Source organism: Pleurodeles waltl, chromosome 4_1 (assembly GCF_031143425.1).
Source record: "Pleurodeles waltl isolate 20211129_DDA chromosome 4_1, aPleWal1.hap1.20221129, whole genome shotgun sequence".
Lineage (NCBI taxonomy): Eukaryota > Metazoa > Chordata > Amphibia > Caudata > Salamandridae > Pleurodeles > Pleurodeles waltl.
In genome coordinates this window covers 748798855-748820912 of record NC_090442.1, presented here as the reverse complement: position 1 = coordinate 748820912, position 22058 = coordinate 748798855, and the positions used below count along the sequence as shown (strand labels likewise).

At 45.5% G+C, this 22058-nt stretch overlaps 1 protein-coding gene across 1 annotated transcript in view; it reads right to left on the bottom strand.

Moving 5' to 3' along the window:
- Positions 1–22058, bottom strand: part of SND1 (staphylococcal nuclease and tudor domain containing 1) — a 1722638-nt gene that overhangs the window by 218710 nt on the left and 1481870 nt on the right. The window contains exon 18 of the mRNA XM_069229374.1: positions 14340–14481. Within this exon, the coding sequence (XP_069085475.1) occupies positions 14340–14481 (142 nt within the window). The remainder of the gene's footprint in view (positions 1–14339; positions 14482–22058) is intronic.

Sequence of the window (22058 nt, the reverse complement as noted above, 5' to 3'; positions counted from 1 at the left end):
GCAGCACCTAAGTGACCCCTGGGTCCGCCCACTGAATTCCACTGGGAACCAGACGCCCTGTTTGCACACTGCACCTGGCCGCCCCAGTGCTGCTGAGGGTGCGTGTTTGGTGCCTACTTGGGGCCCCTCCAGTGCTCCTCTAAACTCCCCTGGTCTGCCCTCCGACAACGTGGGTACCTACCTGAAAGCAGCCTGGAACCAGAGTACCCCGTCTCCATAGGGGCCCACGTTATTTTGCCACCTGTTTGACCTCTGCACCTAACCGTCCCAGTGTTGCTGGGTGTTTGGGGTTGGCTTCAACCCCCAATGGTGGGATACCTTTGCCCCAGAGACTGAACCTGCAAGTTTGTTTCGTCCCTCAAAAACTATTTTACTTACCTCCTCCAGGAACTGTTGAAAATTGCAGTCTCTACTTTTAAAATAGCTTTCTGCCATTTTAAAGAAAACTGTGTACATTGTTGATTCCATTCAAAGTTCTAATTATTACTATGCAAAGTACATTTCATTTAATCCAATTACCTGCTAAATTAATCTTGTGGTTCTAGAAATAAACGAAGAATGAATATTTTTCTATATAAAAACCCATTTATCTGGAGTTAAGTCATTGAGTGTGTGTTTACACTGATTACTTGTGTTTTCAACAAATGCTTAACACTACCCTCTGATAAGCCTAACTGCTCGACCACACTACCACAAATAGAGCACTAGTATTATCTATTATTACCTCTGTCAAGCCTCTTTGGGAACTCCCTAGACTCTGCGCACACTATATCTCATTTTGATATAGTATATACAGAGCCAGCTTCCTACACTCCGATCTGGGGAAACATGCAAATCTACTGAAGAGATTTGTGTTGAAGGAATATATTTTTTTAAGGGGCACCATGCTGTTCAAGCATTAAATCTGTATTAGGTCTCATTATTGGAAACAAACCACCACACACTGAATCAACAGTGGAAGGATGGCAGAAAATAAAGACCATTCCGCTGAACTCTTTTGAAGTCAGACTGATTACCTCACTTTTCTCTTGTGCTCAAGTGTGGGCAGCACCATTTACGGAAGGTAAAGGCTCTACTCCATGTGACTGTTTAAAACTTCCGCAAGAAGGGTTTTATTCCCGAGTGCTGCAGACCTATTGTAGAGAAAGCCATGGGATTATATGGGAGAGATTTTTTCACCTTTCAATAAGAGCATTTAATGCAAGAGATTACACATCTACATATTTTGCTTTGAACCGGGCTTCCCTTTGACACCAGACCCTTAAGCTGTGAAGATTTTCCTTGTCCCGGCTACTTTTACCATCAAAGCTACCCAAAGAGGGCTTGGCAAGAGCTGTGGGTTTAGAAAAGAAAACTGATAGAGCACTTTTACTATCCACATTAGGATTTCAACAGAAAGCTCAATGAAAGTGTATAAACTCCCACATTTCTAAGAAAAAAAGTGAATTACCCATCAGTGGTCAGAAAATGAATTCCACAAACTCTTTTAATACAAGTAATGTGAAATCTACTTCTCTAGATAAATATTTAAATCACACATATGCAATGGCTTAAAGGAAAACCTGGTGAACTTACTTAAGACATATGAAAAAACTATTCACTCCAGAACCCTCTAGTAACTCGTGAATTATTTGGAGTCTGAAGTAGGAACTTTAATCCAATCTGAATAAGCCACACATGTATAATCGGCCGAAAGAGCCTCCAACAGCTCTAGACTGCGATCTTTAAAAGCACCTCCTACGCAATAATTTATCCATTTAATATACTTTGTACCAGATTTTGGCAGTACTGCTTCCAGTGCAATCCAGCAGGAGATTCAGAAGTCTTTACATAAGTACACCGAGAGCCAGGAATCGATGCTGTGTTGGGTTGCTGTATTTTTATTTTTATTTTTTTTTAAACTTTACAGCGCGTGCATTAAAAATATATTTTTATTATGTACATCGACTGCTCCTCACCTGCCTCTAATGTAATGACTTTCTAGTTAGATGTAAAGCATTTGAATGTCCATCTCGCTAGGTTCACGCTATACACATACCTTTAGTTAGTAATTAACAAAACAAACACCACATGCTATCATTTTATCTGTTGTCTACTTTGGGATTACGGACATGTCTAACACTCTTGGTACTTCGTGTACCTGGGTTACTGGAGGACTGGGGGCGTCCAGAGAGGATGGGTGCGGTGTGAATGTGATTCTGTGGCCCGGACTAACCTTGCAGCCCCGATAACAACACAAACACAATTTTCTGGACGGTTTGATCTGATCCGTAGAAAGAAGCCAAGCAAATTTGTGCTAGGAAGTGGAGGAAGTGTTGACGGGATAATCGGTCCTTTGAGGAACGCCAGAAAGAGGACTTGAAAAAAATGTGTACACTGTTGTGCCATTCTTCACATTGCTACCTGGGATTCTTCTCAGGACTAGCCTTGGAGAGATCCTAGGATCTTGGAGTCATGCAACTCAGGTAAGTAATTACTTCTGGGCAGTGGTTAGAGGATTACTTGAAGTGCCAAGGCCTCTAATTTGGGATCCGAGGTCTTAATATGTGCCAATGTTAAGATAGACCTAGTTCTTGAGTGAAGCCAGAATACGGGTAGAACAGGTCAATGATGAGCGACTTGGTTACTAAGGGAGACCCAAGAAAAGTCAAGGGTTCCCCAGTTTCTACACAGTATTGGGATACAAGGTTGTGTTCTTTCAGTGGTGAGATTAATTTCAGTTTGTCCTTGAAGCTCTGAAGAGTAGAAGGCCTTTGCTATCCTCCATAAACCATATGGTTCAAGAAATACTGTGGAACTGAGGGCAGGAAGAACAAGTTACTTACCTTCGGTAACAAATTATCTGAGACATATTCTAGTTGGAGATTCCTTACCTTAGAATTTCTCCCAGGTGTCAGTCTGGATCCAGAGATTTTTTAAGTAGTATCCCTGCGTGTCATTAGGTGGCGTCGGTCGACTGTGTCCGGCATTGGTGTAGTGTTCGCTGGATATGACATTGCGGGTCATATATAGGTGCCACCCTGGCGTCCTGTCAGTTTCTTTTCACAACTTTTCACACCAGAAGCACAGAGCCATTAAGAACATGGATCCTGGTGCGTCAGAACTAGGGCCCTGAAAGAAGTCCCTGTCCCTAGAAATCAGTTCGCAGAGTAGGGAGGATGGGTGGGTCGGTAAGAAATCTGCAACTAGAATATGTCACTACCAGATAATTTGTTAACAAAAGTAAGTAACTTGTTCATCTGATAGACTTCAAGTCGCAGATGCCTTACCTTGGAATAGATACCCAAGCAGTGCCTCCCCAAAGGCTGGGTCTGCAAACAAGATTTAGACTAATAAGTCCTGCAGAATCGAACAGGAAAAGTGCTCATCCAGACAGACCGCACTCTCCAGGCAGTAAGACTTGGTGAATGGGTGTAAGGAAGCCCACATTGTGGCTGAAGAGAACATTTTCTTCCCAAAGGTATCCAGACTTTTGGGTTGCTTGCCCAAGTGAGAGGAAGAGAAATGCGCAAAAATGTACTCTGGAAGTGGAGGCTTGGTCCATAAGCTCTCTAGGTTGGGATGTGTAGTGAGGAAGCTGGGGCCGTCCTGGGGTGGTGGTTATGGCGGCAGGCAATCAACCTATTCACAGGAGCTCCTGTGCAGAGCTTGGATACGTCCCGAGTAGGATGTCTGTGATGGCTTACTTAAACTGGAGAAGTGGATCAGATGTGTTGACTCCTGGCTGAAGCAACTCAGTCAAGACATTAGTCTTGAAGGCCACAGGGGGTAGCTCAAAGTCTACGTCCTCAGCCACCCTCCTCAACATCATAGTGAATGAGACTTTCATTCATTGCTATGGAGGAAGGAGAAACCAAGGCAATATCTGGGAGGGTATGCAGTTCAATGGCATCCAGCAGATCTTTACACCAGGGGCCAGATGTATCATCACGGCCCTTTGCGATTCGGAAATTGCGATTAAGAAATCGCTATTTCTGACTCGCAAAGTGCCATGTATCACATTTGCGATTCGGTAATAGAAATGTCTTAAAAATCGCAAATGCTATTACCGAATCGCAAATTGCGATACCGACCCCATTCGCAGCTATGGGCCTGTTGGCCCATATCTGCAAATTTTTGGCATTTCCCAAATTGCGATTTCTGAACCAGAAATTGCAATTTTGGAAATGCAAAACCCCAGGGTGCTGGGGGCCCAAGGCCCCCTCTGCTGCACCCCAAAATTTTGGGGGGGGGACATGTAAGGTGCACACATGCCAAAAGGGCATGTGTGCTTTACATGTACAATTTAAAAATGCATTTTAAATGCATTTTTAAATTTTGTACATGGTTACCACCAAGAGCTGATATTCATCAGTACCCAATAGCCTGTGCTAAGTAGTGCACATCCTATGTGGTCTGTCCCTCAGTCGGACAATATCCATCCAGCTGTGGGTCAGAGTTGAGTTTGGGGACTGCGCCAACCCCTGGGCACTGGAGACGTCAGCAGTGGAGCTGGTGCATTCGAAGAAAGAGGTGGCTCGACAGGTACCGGTGCAGATCTATCTATGGATCTAAGGGGCCTGACTAAAGCTAGGGGCGAACCACCAGTCAGAGACCAGAATGGGCTCCTCCCGAGCCTGCGGGGCTCTAGTGGGAAAGGTCTATTCAAATATGAGGTGTATAGACCCATAAAATACATCTAGTTGGGTAGGGGTTGCTCCTACTCCTTGAAATTTAGGGATGTCTGGAGAAGGCCCAGGCGCATGCTCAACCTCGGAGCCAGGCCTCAAATGCCGACACTCCCTCATCTTGGATGACTTTGACAGACAGGGAAAAGTTAAAGACCTGTTTGACTTCTTGCTCTTCATCTGTTTGTGGAACTTACTTGAACACCCAGACGACTTAGATTGTGACAATGAACGCATGGAATGGCTCCACGGCTGATCTTGGGACATTCCTCTCGACCGAGAAAGACCGTTGTGGCGTCACATGTTGAGCAGCAAGGAGCTTGAGGGATTGCTACCTCAAGGCCTTGGGTGCATAGCATGACAATCACCAGATCTTGGCATCATGGTTGAGCTAGAGGCACCAAAAACAGACACGGTGTGGATCCGTCACTGACATTTGAAACCAGCCTTCTTTATGGACATCCCTGCCACACCAGGAGACAGTCTCAAAAATCTTTAACAAAGGTGTTGAAAAAACGGTCAGTCAAAAGGGGACTGGGAGTCTCCTCGTTTATGCACAGAATGATATGAAGAATGATACTAGATTTATTCAAGCAGAGCGTTTCACTTTATCCAGTATCACTTTGTGTACAAAAATGCAGCACTCTCTATTGGATTTCAGTGGATAAAAGGGGATTTGTTGTCCATGCAGCCAGGCTCGCAACATGGATGACTTTGTTGGTATGTGTAGTTTAGTTGAGCATGCTCTGATTGCAGAATTTTTCTGGAATGCTCCTGCGTCTTGCAGAATCTTGACAGCGGCAGCTGGCCCCTGGCTTGGAGTTGTAATTTTCAACTTCTCATGTTTGTCTTCACATAGGAGGGTCATTAACAAAGCTAGTGTGGCGTTACTGCTACACTGTAGTATTGTAGCCCAGGCATGTGCTATTTTTTTTTTTTTTTTAACTTGATGTTTGTATGGACACTGGATGTTTTGCTGCAATGCATGTGTGAAGCAGTGAAAGGCTTGCACACACCAGAGTCTGATGGACACTAATGCAGATGAAAACAAATGAAAACCAACTGTGTTTATAGTAATTCTCCCCAGGGTTATGTTATGGTTATGTTATGGTTATGTTATGGTTATGTTATGGTTACCACAAAAATAAAATATAGGAGTCACATGCGCTTTCATACACTTCCACTGAAGACAAATATTCATTCAGGTTAAAGCCCAGCACTGGAGACCGTGTTAGGCTTCATGTGCAGTGAGGTGGGCACTGTGTGTTTAGTCCAGCTGGTACAATATAAGTTAGAGCTACCTCCCTTCCTGCCCTGGCACCAGCTTGTCTGGGGGCACAAAAGATTAGCGTGAAACCTTTTGTGAGCGTGCTGTGTCAGTCTCTTTGTGATGTGCAACTATGGTAGGTGGCAGCTCCTCCCACTCATCCTGACATAGATGGCCCATTCTGCAACACCTATTTCCCCCTTTGTCTCAGTGGGTCGGAGGAATACACAAAGGCCCACTCTAAGTTACATGTAGTCATGTCTCCCAAGAACAGGCACCAACTGGTTAGGACAAGAAAATGCCAACTTTCTAAAAGTGGCATTTTCAGAATTGTGAGCTAAAAAACAACTTTTCCATTAAAGAGGGTTTTAAATTAATTCTTTAGACACCAAAATAGACCTCCCTACCTACTCCCAACTGAAAATTATCACGTATTGTATGTAATAAGGTAACCTGATGTTATCCAATTGGAGAGGCAGATCTTGCAATAGTGAAAAAACAATTTAAGATTTTTTTTCACTACCAGGGCATGTAAAACTTAAAAGTGCATAGCAACATTTTAAAATGCATGGCACCCTGCCCTTAGGTTGTGTAGGGCCTAGCCTTTGGGGTGACTTAAATATATTAACAAGCATTGGCAAAGCCAAAAGCTTTCCCCTATGCAAGATCTTCTGGCTTTGTCTGTCTTTTAGGCATGTTGCACAGCAGTGACCTTGCTTCTGTGCAACATGGCTGAAAATAAAGAAGACAGCAATATCACACGCTATTTTTTCTTGACCATGTCATGTTTGTACAGCAGTTTACTCTGCTGTGAAATGTGTCTTAAATACATTGATAAAGCCAATAGAGCTCGCACAGGCGAAACCTATGGGCTTTGACAAAGATTTGTTGTACTCCTCCCACTATGTCGCCAGATTAGATCTTCCTTTCATAAAGACATTATTGACTCTTGTGGTCAAGTGGTCAACTTTAGGACCCTCATGAACTTTTGGCCAATGACAAGAGGCATCTCGGCAATGCCAAGACCCATCTGCAGGAGACATTAATAATGGTTGTGGAGATTACTGAAAGCAGTAGCTCCCTTATCCTCACTCCTTTAAACTTACTTTCAGATTTGAATTCATTAGGGGTTCGTGCTTTGATCACCTTTATGACACTCATTGCACAAACTGAGTAATCCAGCCTTTGATTCATCAGAATCTCCTAATGAGCCACATTCTGAAGAGCAGGACTTCCTGGCTCGATAAATTAAAATTTTCAACATCAGCACTGTGCAACAAGAAGCTTGAAAGCAAATTAAATTCTACTTATCAATTTTTTTTTACAAGCTGTATTGCTGCGAGTTTAGGCTGTCCCTGGACTTGAACCATCCATATTTGGTCCTTCAAATAAATCTGGATGCATGCGAATGGGCTACAAACCTAATTCTATATTTTGCTCTATTGTGCAAATCTTGAGACACAAAGGGATCATAAAATACAAAAATAAAACATCTGTCGCACCACATGAATGCACGTCTCGACATCCAACTCTATTTAAAATGCATGAAGCATAACTACTGCCATCTTTACAGTTAACTAAATTGAACCCCAAGAGCCAATGAATCTCCAACTGCAACAGAGACACTGGAGGCCGTATAGTTAGCTCTTAGCTATTGCACTGGTCACCAGTGAATTTCTGGATCCACTTCACAACGGTTGGATTTTGCATGAAGTACAACACTATTCAAACATGCCCCTTGTAGAATCACCAGCACTGCCTGGTTTCAGGACAAGACTTGCATTCCCAGGAACAGATATTGCTTTTGGACAAATGTTTTTTCCACCTGGCGAGGCTCTTCAAAGATGTACAGCCATTAGACCCTGACAGTGGTGCACTACTTCGTGCATGAGGGTGAGGGCTAGAAGCAGTGACTTAAATGTTGATTCTAGTACCTCCCCTGCCACCCACCACCCCCGATGACTCACTAGAGTGAGAAAGAAGACTAGAAGCCATTGCACTGCCTCCCACCAACCAGTTGATGCAGTAAGGAAAGGCTAGACACTGGCTCACCTGTTGATGCACAAGGTTGTGAACCAAAAGATATGACTTTTCAGACGGTGCACAAGGGGGAAGAGACCAAGTCATGTCCTAGGGCCAGGATGATCAATTACTGGCTCACTAGTTGATGCTCTAAGGTGAGGAGGCCAATACATTGGAAGCGTAAGACGACACTGACTCGCCAGGTGATGAACTAGGACGAGGAAGAGACACATCGGCACATAAGCTGATGCAGTAGAAACTCTCAAAGAGGAGAAGGCCCAAACATCCCACGTGAGAGGAAGATTTAATGACTTGTTACAGGCTGCACAAAGTTTAAAAAAGCGTTTATAGTAATGCAATCAGTTTATAGTAATACAATCAGTGAGCAAACTATCTGGAGGGTGGCTGAAGTGCTGAGAGGTTGAAAAAGGGTGCCTGATGCAGAATGTACATAAACACCTACTGTAAATTCTGATTACTCTAAAGTGCTTGTGTGGTTGGAATGTAGGGTTCTTACGCGCAAAACCCCTGGTTACGGAGGAACATTTTAGTAATGATGCTTACAGTATATGACAACGGTGAAAGTCAAGTTTCTGTCATGGCTAATTCCCCACCATCACTGTAGGCGGACTCTGGTGATGTGGCTAAATGATCGGTGGAAGTGCATTACCAGAAGGGTAAGTACACTGGTCAGGATAACACTCACTGCGTAACAAATAGCTTGCACTTCGAGGTTCTTCTGTGAGCTTCCAGCGGACACTCTGTGATCCCTGGCGAGATGGCAGACCAGCTCTGCCAGTGGTTACTGTCACGATATGAAAGATGAACAGGGTTTATCAGTGCTTACTTACAACTATCTCACTGTTGTACACAGAAGACAAATTAGTTCCAAATAGCGGCACACATTAAAGCACTTCTCTGATATAGGTCTTTTGGGTTTAGATATTGTTATGGACTATAAAAATGTATCCTTTGGCTCACCGGAATATGCTGTAATTTATCTTTATAATATGGAAATGTGAGTGCATAGCTGAAGATCATTGCAGGACCTTTCATCAGTGCATTCTACAGCTTTACAACTACAGATTAGCCAGTGGAGAGCTTGGGTGATGTGGGCCAGAGTCAGCAGAGCGCCCTAGGAGGCAGGAGCCATGGATAGCAGTCATCCAAGAGGGAACCGGGAATAGCGGAGCACCCATAGGGGAAGGGGAGGCAGGGGGTAGGCCCCGAAGAGCACCCAAGAGGAGGTGGGGCCAGGGCCAGCAGAGCACGCAGGGGACAGTGCCCGGGCCAGCAACATGCTTCAGACAGGGCATGTGAAAGTAAACCACGTAAAATAGAACCTGGACCAACAGATGATGTAATTTCGGTCACCTTCAGTAATCCGGTCCACCAGAGCACCTCGAATATGGCTGCAGTTCAACCTTTTCTTTGCACGACTACGTTTTAGACTAAGTACACAGAGCATTTACCCATTAGCATCTCTCTCAAATCACTAATGATACCATCATTTACAGACACTCAAGAGTGATGGGTAGCACTCCATCTATTGTCTACACCAATACAGCAAGCACTCCACTTGCCACTAGTATTGATCCACTGGTACAGCACACACCATAGTTTAACACCCCTAAACACGAATGTACCATTTATATATGGTGTTTGCAAAGGTGTAGTATCTGAAAAGGAGTAAGCTCTACCATGCTACACAAGGACATGCACTGGGATAACATATCGGAGAACCATTAAGCAGGAAGCCCAGCCGATGGAAAGCTAGCCCTAGCTCCCCTACAGTGGAACAGCGATACACCGGCTGTGTGCGAGGGGTAGCGTAGGCTCGAAGCCCATAAAGGTCCTTCCTCAACTCATCTACGTTCAACAACTCTAGAGACACCAAGCTCACCCAATAACTCCTGATGGGTGGTCTCTGCAGGGTCAGACATGACCAGAAGTTACCACATTCATGTCATTTATCCTGCACGCCGTCTGTACCGAAAGGGAAGTTGGGAGCATGTGATCAGCTATTCCTCATGCAAGAAGCAGGTTCGGCTGATCCTGCCCAGGAAATCAACGTGACTGAGCATCAGAAGCGTGCGTGCTAATCAGCAGGACTGTCCCCCATGGTTCGCAGCTCCATCTGGAATTGGCTTAATTCCCCCCCTGAGGGCGGAAAGCCCCTCTGCTGCCTGCTAGAAATCTTTAGGAAATGGCAAATTTAATGTTCTCTCTGATTGGAGTCTATTAAAGAGGAGTTGGAGAGCTCCTCCACTTCATTATTCCAGGCCAAGCCGGCCTGGGGGCATATTGACTTCTTTCCACCCAGAATAATGTATTCTTAATTAAATAAAACTAATTAAAACAATGCTCTCAATTTCTGGCGTGTGGCTGCTGTGCTTCGCTCCAAGCGCTGGAAGAGGGCAATGGCTGACTGGTAAGGAGCCACAGCCCCACTCGGATCACGGGCACCACAATCTGCAGTGTCCTGGTCAGGCGTCTGGTGAGCGCGCCATCAAGGCTATTTGTGAGTCACTGCAGCTCAGGTAAGATCTCCGATGTGAGATAAACATCCACCCCTGGGTCCGGGGGCCTGTGAACATGTCCTATATTGTACAAGCCACGAGGGGAAGGGACAGAGGATGGTTGTGACTGCGGCAGGACTGTGCATGCCCTGTTCCAGGGCGTAACAGGACATTTAAGGAGTCGTTCGGTAGGACTATGAGCAGTGCTCTAAACAGACACGTAGAAGTGCAAGTGCTCTCTACTCGGACTACCTGTGTGTTCGCTCCTGAGAAGTGGCGGCGCTGGCCCACTAGAAGCATTGCACCCATGCTGAGAAGTGCGTGACTGAAGTGCACGGCGGAGGTCGAAGTGGGTGGGAGGCCAGCTACTGAATGCTGGGAGTGCTAAACACCAAAGCTGCCTAATCTCAATATCCTGCCCTATTCTTCAACTAGCATACTCTTCCCGTTTCGTTATCTCACTCTTGTAGGTTGTTTTTCAGCTCTGTCCGCCTTCGCCGTTTTCCGTTCACCTCTTCTTTCCAGCTCCCTTTTCTGACGTTTTCTCTTGCTCTGATGAAAAATAAGCCATTTCTCCAAAACTGAGTTCTGGTGCCCACCGCCGACACAAAGAAGGCATTGTGTAGACTCATGAAGCACCACTTCCAGAGCTGATCTTTCAGAGGGAGCCACACACCCAGCGCCTGCAGTGCACGCACTGAAGACTGGCAGTGAATACAAATGGCGGCCTCGTGGAATGACGGGAAAGTGACCTGTGCCCGGCGGTGCACGAGCCCTTCACCAGGGCCCTAATCTGCTTTATACATAGTACACGGACAGCCATCATGCTTAAAATAAGATGCTCCTAGTGAAATGCCAGGGAGGCGCTGCGAGTCCCCGAGGCCCAGCAGCACGAGGGCACAGGACACCCCGCCGACCTCCGTGGCGTGCGCGCACACAATTCATTGGGGAGCTCTCCCACGGTGTCCGTTTTAAGCATCGCACGCAACAAATCCATTAAGGACTTTTCTGTTGTGCAGCTAAGTAAGGAAACACGGAGAGAATCTATTTGGGAATAGCTGAGGCCGGAAAATCGATGGATGACGCGTCGAGGGCGCTGAGCCTCAGCTCTGAAAAGGGACACCCAGATGTAAAAGAGGTTAAAAAAAATGCACAGCTTTTTGCATCACAATAGCTGCTTCGACGGTAGAGTGAATTTCCCACAGTAAGCTGAGAGCACCCATGCTGAATTTCACGAGTCCGCACGCGAAACGTCCATGACAATTGCCTACGCGGTAGAGACTAAGGACGAGAGGAACCAGAGCGCTGTCCAGCATGCAGTGCCCGGAGGAAACCTCGCAGGCAAAGCAGCCCAGAGAGGGGGGAGAGGTCACAGCCGCAGGTTCTCGGGAGGGGCACCAACAGGAAGTGCTTGGGGGAGGCCCCATCTGGCAATCCCCAGGAGAGTGTCCTTCAGGCAGTGTTTGGGAGGAATCCACCACAGGCAGAGCTGGGTGGAGGGGACACAGCCACGGGAGCAGGTGGTGTAGGAAGGCCACAGCTGGGAGGGCAGGCAGAGGGTAAATACACCTTAGTGGGAACTGACGGTCACCAGTAGGGCAGCGAAGTGTCTCCAGGTGGTCCGCATTATTTGCTCACTCCTAATGAGTGAACAAATAATGTAGGCACTGTACAGGGGGAATAATGCAGGCACTGTACAGGGGGAATAATGCAGGCACTGTACAGGGGGAATAATGCAGGCACTGTACAGGGGGAATAATGCAGGCACTGTACAGGGGGAATTGGTCCTAACCCCGCTGTACGTGCTGCATTTGCATTGAGGAAAGAGGGAAACACCCCATGAAGAGGTTGTACTGGAAGCATGCACACCAAGAAAGCACATAACTGTGACCATCTGGAGCAGGCTCTAAGGGGGCGCTGCTGGGTGGGGCTAAAATGATATAAACAGCATCAAGACATATGTCGCAGTTGTGGACTTGGGTCTTTTAAACTAGGAGCTTGTGTGGAACCCTCATAATTTTCCCACTGTGACCACGGATCGCACCGGCGACTCAGGGTGGCAGCAAAATGGCAGTAGCATGCCCCTGTCTGCCATGCGACCGGGGGAAATCCCCAGGTTAGGGTTTTCAGGAGGAAGCAGGCAGATGCCCACGATGTTGCTGGGCAGTTTTGTAAAACTGTCCTCCAGAGCCTAACGTTTGTGAATAATCTTGAGGAAGCTGACCACTTTTAGAAGCGTCATCAAGTGTTGCTGGGCAATCATATAAACAAAGGGTGAGCCCACGGATAACTGCAGCTCCTCTTACATGGTATTTGAAGTCTGGCTATAAGCGTCTTTCCTGTGGGAGAGATTTTCCACCAATGTGTTAATGCAGACCTGGGCCTGCCTGACAATCTCCCTAGGCAGAGGCCTGATGCCAGTAACCATGCTTGTAGTCACTTGTGACAAACTCAGGCACTTCTTGAACCTTTTAATGTTCTGACCAAGCATGTAGGGTTCACTGTGGAAAGCAATACATATTTTTTGATTGGGCTGCACGGGAATCCTGATATGCTTACATGCTAAAGCCTGCGGGTACACACCAAATAAGAATAACACAGAAACAGACTAGGGCTCAGGTGTTAATTCCCCTCTGGGATTTGCATCCCGTTTATCTGTGAGATTCCCCTTTAGGAGAGATTTTAAATTGCTACTCCCACCCATAATCTGCTCATTGGTTGGAAAACTCTGTTGCCAGTTTTATATTCTACACACATTTGCAATTTTAGGGTAGCATTTACCAGTGTGTGCATTAAAGTAATTTTGCTTTTTAAAAGTAAAAATACTGTCTGGACAAATATTTACCGATTGTTATGTGTGATACTGAGTTTCCAGCCTACATCACCACCATGAGAGAGCTACTTTGCGATTTAAATGCCGAAGGTTTGTGCTCTTAACATGTTTGCTATAATTACGTTTTAGTAAAATGCTGGTAATTTCACACAATTTTCTGCATGGATAAGTGTGTGTGTGGGTTAAGTTTACTTATTGACATGTAGTCTCTAGCATTGATCTTTATGGCCAGCGGAGAAGTATATCTGGGCTACGGCTTGTGGTTTATAATTACCAGGGGCTGCTCCGTATGCGGGTGGATAAGGGCTAATAAATTCTGGGCACTCTTGCATATTCTGGAGACTGTATAGGCTGCAGATGTAACATTAAACCACGGGTTTGCAAAGAACTGGATCTTCTAGAACGTTCTACTCCTTAAACACTATTTTGAGCTATGAATAATGACTACTTTACTCACACAAAACTTTGGTTGTGTGATTTGGATTACTGCCGGAACAAAATGCACTTCTCCCACCAGGCCTGGCACTTTCGTTCACCACAAGATCACAATGGAGAAAACGAAGACAGAATGTATACGAGTTTAAAGTGGGAACCTACAAAAGTAATTGCCACAATTTGGGTATAACTGGAACGAGGTGTAGGCTGAGGATGGGAATAATTTGAGGCAAACTCACCCACCCAGAGAAAAGAAAGCACATGCACAAAAGTTTCAAAATTCAGTGCCCTTTTTAAGGGGGATGGGGGTCATTTTGGCTCTAACAATTATCTGGTTTGGCCGCAACATTTTGAGATTTTAAGGGGCACAACTCTTGGGCATCTTCAGAATAGAGGCCAGTCTAAGAGAGACGACTAGAGCCAATCAATTTGAACATGTTCCGTCGACCACCACACTCAAACACACACTTCTTTTCTGTAAAGCAAGGATACAGCAGAAGGGGGCGGAAAATACAGCAGACAATTAAACTGTGGTCATGATGAGGGTACTCTCCCCTCAACCACACATGGCATCTTAGTTAAAAAGAGGTGCTTACCAGTCTCCACGTCCTGAACGTAGAAATGCATGTCATCAGTGATCTCCGTAACTAACACAGGCTTGTAGTTGGTAACACGCTCCTTCTCTTCAACAACCGTGACCACTTCTTCCACTGGCTTCTCTTCACAATTGGACCACACCTGCAAGAAAGGAGGGCAGACAAGAGTCAAACACAGTCACTGAGGGGTCTGCTGCTGTGTGATCTGTCTGTCTTTGGCAACCCCTACGGAATGCATCTCTGTATTAAAGGTCATTGTTCATTCAGATAAGGATCAAGCCATCTACATTTCTAACACGAGGGCTTGATACAGGATACCTGTAAAATTAAACTGCTGCAATACACCAATAAGGATGGTCCAAGGGCTCATGAAGCTTGGTCACAAAATGTACCTATTATCCCTTTCTTCACAATAAGTAGTAGGGCCCGGTTCTTTCATCCAGAGCAGAAGCTTGCTGCTACTCCCCAGAACCTGAGCCGGGCCCTGAAAGGAGTTGGATCGTAGACCTCTATTTAGACACTTTTCTGTCACCTCGCCAACCACTGGGGGAAGCCCTGGCCATACCTTCAACCTGAAAAACAGAAGTACAGGCGCTCAATCTGCAGAGTGCCTATTTGCTCCTGAGAAGGGCCAGTACTCTCTCATTACATGTACCGCAGCACCCGAGAAGTGCGGGCACTCAGTCACAGACCGGTCCTGGCTGACCGTGGTCACTGGGTCGAAGCCACGACCCGGCCCGCCATAAGCTAAGAGGGGGGAAATAAAAAGGCAGAAGCAGGCCTTTGTTGGGTTCGGAGTCCAGGAACAATAAAGCAGTTGGGAATAGGCAACGTGGCCCATGTCCCAGACGTGGGTAGTGCAGCCATGGGTTTGGGGGGTGGTCAAGGTATGAGGGGAGTAGTTGTGGTGAGGGAGGAACTTGCAGAAGAGGAACCGCTTGCTGTGATCTAGCCAGAAGGAAAGTTAGATTAATTATCTCCGAATTCAATTAGATGTATCACCATGAACAGAAAAGCACATTATTAATATTCCAGTCCGATCTCGGAGGATTCCACAGTGCTGAAAGACGTGCTAATGAAAGAATTTTGGCACTGTGAAATTGAGTTAAAGGGTGCTGCAAGTGTCTGACCCCATTTAAGAAATGTTGCCCCCTTGTGCTGTTACCTCCCCTTTCCGACGCCTCCGGAGTGTAACTATTAATAGTCTGTCTGGAGATTAAAGGGCAGGAAAATGTGTAGACCTACATTACCACCGCTAATTGATTCTACTTCAAATTACAAACACTCATGACCCTAAGAAACGGGGCTCGTGTTGCGCTGAGATGAGACTCATTACTGCTCGAGCTGATGACACCTCAGACTGACAGACCAGCAACACTGCCAACCCAGGCCAGGTTAGGCTATGCAGGTCAAACCTGGTGCCCACTGCCTGCCTGGCAGCATCCTCCAGTCAACCTCATCCCCAATAAAGTGAAATAGTGGGCAAGGTACGTTATGAAACATCCACAGGCTCTAATGGAGATACCCCCACAAGACAAGCATCTCAGGTTATAGGAATAATTTATGCTTGCTCGATCCGATCTACTATGATCAAAGCTAAAAGGAAAAAATAATCTGATTCTTGTCCGATGAAGGCACCTAGGTTTCTACTATTAAATATTTCAGGTCTGCACACTTTACAGTACAGACCTACCACAGAATGTCCGAGTCAGTTGGAAACAGTATCAAAGGACATACTGACAGCAAACTCAAGAAAAGCATCCAATGATTTGCAGAGAAATACATGTTACAAATGCACACCGAAGTGGTTCACAAATTGGTTTTGAAAGGATCTACTTTGGCTAAACATGAAAAATGCAATGGTAAGGAAGGAACAGAGGTCGAATTCCTTTTTTGCAATAAGTTGCATAGAGAAACTGTGCCTTATCCCTCAAACCATCAATTAACTTAATTGAGCGTGCTTAAGGTTTCATTCAGTGACAGCATCTTCCAGAATGAGGCAACAAACTGTGGTCAAAGCTGCCACCTTGCACTGTCCCAGTGAATGCAGCCATCGCCTGGTCTCACATGGTGCCACGGAAAAAATGGGGCCCAGGAATCAAACCAAGAACAATCAATGTGTCAGTTAGGCGGCTTAACGCGGAGATGTCGAAGCTTTGCCCTGGTCCAGGCCGTTTGTGGAACATACCACATAGACAATTGAAAGGACCTGAAATGTTTCATAGAGATTTGGTTCATTTATCGGATGCAGGTACTGACTAATTCATGGCAGACATGTGGTTCTTCGCTAAGTGTTTGTTTTCTTATGGGGAGGGCGTAGGACCCTGGGGCCCTGGTCGCCCTTGTGGCGCAGAAAGAGAGAATAAAGTAACCGGAAGCAACAGAGAGGACCCCAAGGGTGGGGCCCCGGTATAACAACAGAGATAGGATCCTGAAGTCCTGGACCAACCTGCGGATGGACACACCTGTTTGGGGGTAGGGAGTCCAGATCACTGGGGTGGTCACGGGGCTCATGCCCTTGGCCGCTCTGGTACACCCCTTGGTTGATTGGTGTTTGGAGAGGGGGCGGACCCCTGAGCATGGGGGCAAGGAACAGAGGAAGCAGGGATACTGCCCCCCCTAAGGATACAGGTGACGATCAGTCCCTGTGTGGTCCAAAGGAGGTTCAGGACAGGAAGGGATCCTGTCAAAAATAATCTATGGTTACAAAGTAGCGTCTATAACAGTATATGTACATATTAAAGTTTGCAGTGAAATGTTTTAGTTGAGTAATGTGCATATGATGACTTGCAAAAATTGTGTATATGAATTTTTATGAAAGTATATATACAAATAAATACTTCTTCCATCAAGCAAAAATTGTCTTGTCGGTTGGTGTATGACCGGTGTTGGGGTAAGGGCCCTATGGCGGCCTCCGAGTCCTATCACAGACAGCAGTGGTGGTTGGTGGCAGTCAGTGGAGGGTTGCAGTGCAGTATCTTAAGCTCATTATGAAAAATAAAAAATAAAATTACAATCACGGCAGGTGCATCTTCTGGCTGTGTTTCAATTGACGACTTGTGTAAAATGAAAGCAGATGTCGGATCCACCACTCCTAGGTTGAACCCCCAACTAAAATTATACCTATGATTAGCTTGGTAAATGAATAACGTTAACCGGACCAACTTTCACCAACATCACGCAAAGACCACAGTGTAATATCAAGCAAGCAGCTTCCATGAAGTCGAAGCTTGAAGGGAGACATACACATAACCAATCAAGTACCAGAACATATGCCATCCATTGTCTGCTAATCCAGAGTACAATGTTAATGCTCTCTCATTAAACTGCCCAGTGAGACATGGATCTTCCAGAATCTTGGCCATGTGCTATTTCAACAAATACTCGCCAGCTATTCCCTAGCAGGAATCCTATGCACCTGTAAAGGAATCACAAACCGGTAAAAATGAGAAAAAGCTGGAATCTTACTGTGCAGAGGCAACCTCCCATCATCTCTGAAGACCACTTAACGATCCAAAGGATACTGAAGGCAGATACCTTTAAAGCCAGGTTCCTGGTTTTAAACTAATGGTTCCATTCTACCTTTCACACCTCCCTGCCTACCTGTGTATTCCTACGGTTTTGCATACTATGGTTACAAAAAACAAATACCTGCCGAACAGCAAACAGCACATAGAGGTATTATTCCAGTCAGTCACAGACAGCAATACAGGAAACACCCATTGGCTAACTAGTGGAACACCACAAACATCTGCAACCATGGAAATCATTCTCACCAGTCTTCCAGATAATGTGCATCTTGTAAATAACAAACTTCCCAATTAGAAGGGCCTCCCCCCATTGGGTAGCAACGGGAGAGGGTTTTAATGTGAAAATGAACACTCTTCAAAGGACAACGCACTGCAGCAGATACAACAAAAGAATAAAATGTTCAGGTGTTCAATGCTGGAGCTCCGATCAGTCCACCCTCCACAAAACTCCCATCAAGTCCTCCCTGTGTTTAGAATTCTTCATGCTGCCCCTAATCCAACACCCACACAAATGCGGAGGCGCCACGCTTCATTTAAAGACCTCCTCCTAGTGTAGCCCCTCACGCTTCTGCCTTCGGTTTTGAGCTCGAATTAAAACACAGCAAGGCATTTTTTAATCAACTTAGATTTGATTCTTCACCCTACAGTTCAGGCAAGAAACGAATCGTTAATTGCTCTAGTTGGCAGCAATACGAAGCCTTATCCTTGCCTGCATTGAATGTTGGGGAATATGGCTCCTGGGAGGTGCAAGACTTGCAGCCAACCAGAGCTGAACACAGGCCATCTTACTATGTATGGACACAGGACTAAGCAGCAGCTAAGTGTTCAGTTTAAATTGATCACATATGTACAGTGAACAAAGGTTATCATTTTCCCCTCCCATCTGGCATCCAAACGGAGGTGCTAGATCCTGATTGAGTAAGATTCTTAAACTTCTCAACTGACCTATCGTAAAGTGCACATTCATTCTAGTGTTTGGATTCACCGTCGGGGACTTTTCAGATATCAGAGGCTGCAGGGATCAAGTAGCATTAGCCAAGGTGACGCTGCATGCATCCCTTGCTGAGCAGGATGCCGGCTACTTGGAAGGTTTACCATACAAATCCTCCTCGACTGTATTATCTTGGGCTTGGTCGATCTTTCAAGGTTTGTGTCATAAGAAGAGGTAGGAATGTTTGAGAGCACTTGCAATCTAACCCTTTGAACAAAATAATCAACAGTGGCTAATAAACATGAACATCCAGTTGAGGTGTGTTGTAGACAGATGTACACAACAGGATAACTTCCTCGGTGGTGTAAACACTGGGGTTACAGCCACCAAGCAGGACGCTAGCAGAGGTCGCTACACACAACTACATACTTAGCATAAAAATCTAGTTTTGGAAGAGAAAAACTATTACAGAGCGGATGGAGGATGCCAGGAAAGGGGGAAAATTTGAAGATTCTCTTAAGTCGTTTTTCTTGGCCCATGTTTAGGAAGAACAATGCCAAAGACATGTCTTAATGTGGTACCTTTAGCCAAGGTTTTTTTTTCCAAATCTTGCCACCTCCTGCTGAACAGAGAAAGTGGTGGGCAGGCTTGTACTGCTGTCCAATGTAGTGACCCAAGCAGGAGGGCGTTTTGAGGACTAGATACTTAAAACGATTGCTATGTCTTCTGCATGGTAAAGATGTGTAACCCTGCCCTGGGTGCCAGTTTGTACTGTTGTCTGGATCCCGAATGATTTTTGTCATAAGCAAACACAGATCATGTGTGTGCACCATGACTTAGGCCTTTCTCACAGATAGAGGTCCTGTTGGACTGGGCGGGGCACACAAAGTGCTACCCTCAAAGTGGTAGAAGGTTACCACCTTCACCAGAAGATAGGCAGCACAAGCAAGGTGGTGGCAGAAGCATACCACGTAGTTATCAGTATCAGTGAACAGGACGTTTTTACTCTGTCACTTGAGTGAGGCCTACATGCTCACTCACCCTTTTAAGAAGTTCAGCTGGTGTGTTCTTAACTCATCCTTGGCCTACATCAGGTAGATGTGTGGTACTGCGTAGTTCAGGGGTAGTGACTTTGAACTGGATGTATGTGTGCTTGGGAACGGTACAGTAGTGGGATAGATTAGTACGGTGTAGTGTATGTGTGGCTAATACATGTACCGAGTATATGAATGCCTGAGAGGTATAGATTACATGACTGATGCAGTGCTGAGCGCAACTGAAGCATGTGCTGGATGTATGTGTGCTTGAGTGAAGAACAAGGGTAAAGTGTTGCGCAGAACACACATGGTCAGTGTGTATGCAGGCAGTGTGTGTATTTGTAAATAACACCTATGTTAGACACAGAAAAGCTTCAGTATTGAACAGTGGGTGCAGACTGTGTTGAGTACATGTGGCAGCACAACCCATACACAGTGCTGGACCAAAAGTGCACTGTGAATGTACACTGAGTGAGTGTGCTGGCAATGGTACATTGCCTGGAGGACCTTTGTTTCTAGTTTGTGGACCTCTGGCCTGCCTGGTGAGGAGGAGAAAAGGAACCCCCCCCAGACAGATTTGTGGATTGTTGTATTCCTGTGGATTGGTAGGGACACATTGGAGGGAAAAGAAAGAGAATCCTTTTATACTTAAGACTGCTGTTTGATTCAGTGATAGATCACATGGAACGGGGCCTGGCAGATCTCAGAAAGGAGATGAGGCTGTTAAGGGAATCTTAATGAGTAGGCTTGGGGGTCTGGGATTACCCTTTTGATGTACATATCACTGTGGCTGACATCATGGTGTGACCTATGGTCACTCCCATGAATTGCGTTGTGGACAATCAGCTTCGGAGTCCTGCCTGCTGTGACAGACCTCTTTCATGAAAGAAGATGAAAAGGAGAAGTGCTCAGTTAAAAATAAACAGCGCCCCAGCATAAAACTTCAAAAGACCCAGACCCTAATTCACCTTTGGTGACTGAAAAAGGACTATCAGAAGGGGAGGCAGGGTCCAAAAAAATGTGTCATCTGCCAAGCAGACAGATGGACTGTGGTAGAAGGGCAAGTTCTGAAATCTTGAGTACGGTTTAATGGTTTGCATTCCCTGATGCAGCCACCAGGGGGAATAACCCTGAACACATTACATGAAGGAGGGTGAGACAGGGATTTGCCTGACAATTTCTAGAGCCCCGACCTCAACGAGAATTGTGTTGTTGCAGTTGAATGTTGCATCTCTTTGCATGTGCAAAGTTAAAAATAAAATACTCTTATTTCTTTTAAAAACAAGTATTTGGATGGACACGGTTTTATTATTTGTACTATTGCGCTTTGAGTTATGATTCATGTTCACTGACTTGCATCTAAACTCAACGTCCTTCCCCCTTCCCCAAGGGAGCCTTGACCTCTAGACCACAGTTACACTAATAATTCAGTGCAGAAGGGCTTCAAGGTCCGTTTGAGTGGAATCCATATGGGCTGGGCCCCAGGGCATCAGGAGCAAAAGGTCTCAACCACCAGAGTTGGACCCAGTAACCATTGCATGCCTCCTGGTTCTCTGAAACTCTGAATGGGATTTTGACAATGATATCAATAAAAGAGCAAACCAAGTAACTCTGATCACTTTTCCTTACGAGTCGATAATCTAAACTCCATCTTGTGCACTACGTAAATCCTTCGTGCTTGCTGAAATCACTGAAGACTTCACCTTCTCTTCCTGCATTGAAGCGCAGTTCCATGCATGTGTACCTTTCTTCAAAGAATTTCCTTCAAATACTCCTGTGTAGTTTCCTAAAATTGTTGACTTGCAACCTCCATACCTCTGCTAAACACACTCACAAGCTCTAGTTTTTTTTATTGCCCCGGCATATTTACTATTTACCTATCTTTTAGCCTTACTCTCTTGTCTATTCGAGAAAAGTATTGGTCTTTACTTACACCTTGATAAGATTTCTAATGCAAACTCTGCACCATCAGGGGATGCATCCCTAATACTAACCTCATTTGTGGTTAAATTGTCCACCACCTCCCACCCTGGTATTCATACCCTGGCATTCAGTTTTCACTTTAGTCATTCACTCTGTCCTTACGCCTCAGTTTACTTGGCTTTCTTTACTCCTCTACCCTCAGTCTCTCTACTGCCATGTTTATATATGACTGCCCTGTCTTATGCCCTCGTCAGACATCCTATGATGCTGTTGATAAGGTTACATGAGGGCAGAATGC